At 34.8% G+C, this 3,194-nt stretch overlaps 1 protein-coding gene across 3 annotated transcripts in view; it reads left to right on the forward strand.

Annotated features, from left to right (window-relative positions):
* Positions 1-101: 101 nt before the first annotated feature.
* Positions 102-3,194, forward strand: part of AlaRS (alanine--tRNA ligase, cytoplasmic) — a 6,297-nt gene continuing 3,204 nt past the window's right edge. For all 3 annotated transcript variants that reach the window (XM_018504618.1, XM_018504620.1, XM_018504621.1), the window contains exons 1-8: positions 102-170; positions 369-656; positions 1,169-1,357; positions 1,428-1,573; positions 1,776-1,967; positions 2,041-2,331; positions 2,577-2,686; positions 2,788-3,062. In XM_018504618.1, coding sequence (XP_018360120.1) covers positions 405-656; positions 1,169-1,357; positions 1,428-1,573; positions 1,776-1,967; positions 2,041-2,331; positions 2,577-2,686; positions 2,788-3,062 — 1,455 coding nt within the window. In that variant the 5' untranslated portion in view covers positions 102-170; positions 369-404. The remainder of the gene's footprint in view (positions 171-368; positions 657-1,168; positions 1,358-1,427; positions 1,574-1,775; positions 1,968-2,040; positions 2,332-2,576; positions 2,687-2,787; positions 3,063-3,194) is intronic.

The following is a 3,194-nucleotide window of genomic DNA, read 5'->3' on the forward strand; positions in this document are numbered from 1 at the left end:
GGATCAGACACCCTATATATGATATATATATGCCATGACAACCTATATATATAGCGGCCATATTGAATATTAGTTCTGTTTTTCCGGGTGTCATAAGCTAAGGGCGCCACTAACGGTGGTACCGCGTTTACAAGAGGGGAGTTGGGAGGCCCTGGTATTGACCAACAGAGGCAAGTTTTGCAAAGATTTATCATTTTCTTTCTCACTGTTTATAATCTGAATCAGAGTATAATGTAATTACATAAAGCGAATTGCATTTTGTTTTGATTATTTCAATATTTCATAGCTCACTTGCATTTCTGATGCAACCTGAGACCATATGGCGAATTATGTTGCAGTGTTTAACAACATATTACTGTAATTCGCAGTTCTAGGATATTACACTGAGTAGAATAAAGGATTTTATGCCTGGATTTATCGAGATGCAATTACAACAGACTGCCAACAATCAAGACAATGATGGTTTATCACCCACCAGCTCTGGCACAATGTGCAGTGCGTCAAACACTGATCATAGTAACGACACGAACGCAAAGCAAATACGACAGACATATATCGACTTCTTTAAGAGCAAGGGACACGAATATGTGCACTCCAGCTCAACAATACCCCACGATGATCCAACTTTGCTCTTTACAAATGCTGGGATGAATCAAGTATGTCTTGATAATTCTCACATTGAATTCATTATTTAATCTTTTATTGACTTCCAAGAAACTACACTAAGCAACGTTTTCATTGCAGTTTTCTTCTTCAAGACGAGAAACAACCTATGCTTCTTGTCCTGATGAAGTAAACTACAATGTTATCCTTTAATAATGTATTAAGACACGGAGATAACTCGCAACTATGTAACTTCTTTGAAGAAAATACTTTTGGAAGCCTCAAAAGCAATAACATGCTTTTTTAAGAATTATTTTTAGAAATAGATAAAATTTTTTGGGTCAAATAATGTTTATTTTGTTTAAATAAAACAGAAAATATGATTTTTTTACTATAAGCTGGGAGCTGCAAAAAGTTCACAACATTTCCGTTATTTGTGAATTATATTTTATTACCTTGTAAATATATCATTTAAGCATCAACAACCATGGAGATTTATATAACCATTATTTGATTTATTCTTGGTATCAACACTATTTCTAATTTTATTTTAAATATATTTCAGTTTAAGCCGATATTCTTAGAAACGGTCGATCCCAACAGTGATATGGCGAAATGGGTACGCGTTGTTAATAGCCAGAAGTGCATCCGAGCTGGTGGTAAGCATAATGATCTGGATGATGTTGGTAAAGATGTTTATCATCATACATTCTTTGAGATGATGGGAAACTGGTCCTTTGGCGATTATTTCAAGGTAATTAATTGTTCCTAGAGTCATTGATCATTTTTCAAATTTCTAACTTTAAGATTTAATTTTTTTATAGAAGGAGATATGTGCTTGGGCTTGGGAATTTTTAACAGACGTGTTGAAACTACCAGCTGATAGATTGTATGTCACATATTTTGGTGGGGATGAGAAAAGTGGATTGGCGCCAGATGATGAGTGCAAGAATCTCTGGCTTTCTCTTGGGTATGTAATCATTTTAGAATATAATTATTCTGAGCAGTTTATATTAGTAAAATTTTATCGATATAAACATTATTTTCAATCTTATATTATGTGTATAATCTTATTTCCTTAATTATCTTACATCTCATTCTGTTTATTGATATATTTTTGACCATATTTTAATGTTTACTATAAAAAAATTTTTTTTAATATGAATCTACAGAGTACCTGTCTCGCATGTTCTATCAGGCAATATGAAAGACAACTTTTGGGAAATGGGCGAAACTGGACCCTGCGGACCATGCAGTGAACTGCATTACGATCGTATTGGTGGTAGAGAAGCGGCTCATCTTGTAAATATGGACGATCCCGATGTATTAGAAATTTGGAACCTTGTATTTATTCAATACAACAGGTATTTAAAACTAGACTATAATTCGCGATCCAAAGTCTCACGAACAATTTAACTGTGTTAATTATGTTTCCAGAGAGTTAAATGGTAGTCTTAAATCATTACCAAAAAAGCATATAGACTGCGGTTTAGGTTTAGAACGACTGGTATCGGTCATTCAAAATAAACGTGCTAATTATGATACTGATCTATTTATGCCTTTGTTTGCTGCAATTGAGGAAGGTACAGGTGCTCCTCCTTATCAAGGTAAAGTAGGAGCCGACGATGTTAATGGAATCGATATGGCATACAGAGTTCTGGCTGATCATGCTCGAACTCTCACAATTGCTCTGGCAGATGGAGGAGTGCCTGATAACACTGGCAGAGGGTAAGCGTTTAATATTTAAATTTAGACTATGTTCGGAAAACACAACTATTGAATAAGCGCTCAGTAATTGTTGTCTGTGCTTGGAAACCTTTAGATCCATGATAAATCTAGAAAAATATATTAATAGCAATACAAATTTTTTCAATTGTGTTTTCCGAATGTAGTTTTTATATTCTGCCTTCTTTGCGCTTTCTAATATAATTAAATTTATTTATCTAAATGTAGTTCTCTTTATTTTGGTATAGATATGTGCTAAGGAGAATTTTACGACGCGCTGTACGCTATGCAACCGAGAAATTAAACGCTAAGCAAGGCTTCTTTGGATCTCTTGTAAATGTAGTAGTTGATCTTCTCGGTAAATATCTTCATATTGTATTGAATATAATATAATAAAAGAAATTTTTTAATTTTTTTACTATTTGCTCTTCTTCTAAAAGCAGTCTCTTGCTGTTGCAGGTGATGTTTTTCCAGAAGTAAGAAAAGATCCACAAAGTATTATCGAGATCATCAATGAGGAAGAGAGTCAATTTCTGAAAACTCTATCGCGGGGTCGTAATTTACTGAATAGAACGATAGCAAAGTTAGAATCAGCTGATACTGTGCCAGGTGATGTCGCATGGCGTTTATATGACACTTATGGCTTCCCGATAGATCTCACTCAGTTAATGACCGAAGAGAAAGGATTGAAGATCGATATGGCAGGCTACGAAGAATCTAAGAAACAAGCGCAGGTATTTTATACACGCACGCACGCACGCACGCACGCACGCACGCACAAACAAAAACATAACGCGTATTACATATCTTGGGTAATGCTAGTGCCGGCGATACTGTAACTTTGAAGCATTATAACTTGAAAAGTA

Source organism: Trachymyrmex cornetzi, unplaced genomic scaffold (genome assembly GCF_001594075.2).
Source record: "Trachymyrmex cornetzi isolate Tcor2-1 unplaced genomic scaffold, Tcor1.1 scaffold1762, whole genome shotgun sequence".
Taxonomy (NCBI): domain Eukaryota; kingdom Metazoa; phylum Arthropoda; class Insecta; order Hymenoptera; family Formicidae; genus Trachymyrmex; species Trachymyrmex cornetzi.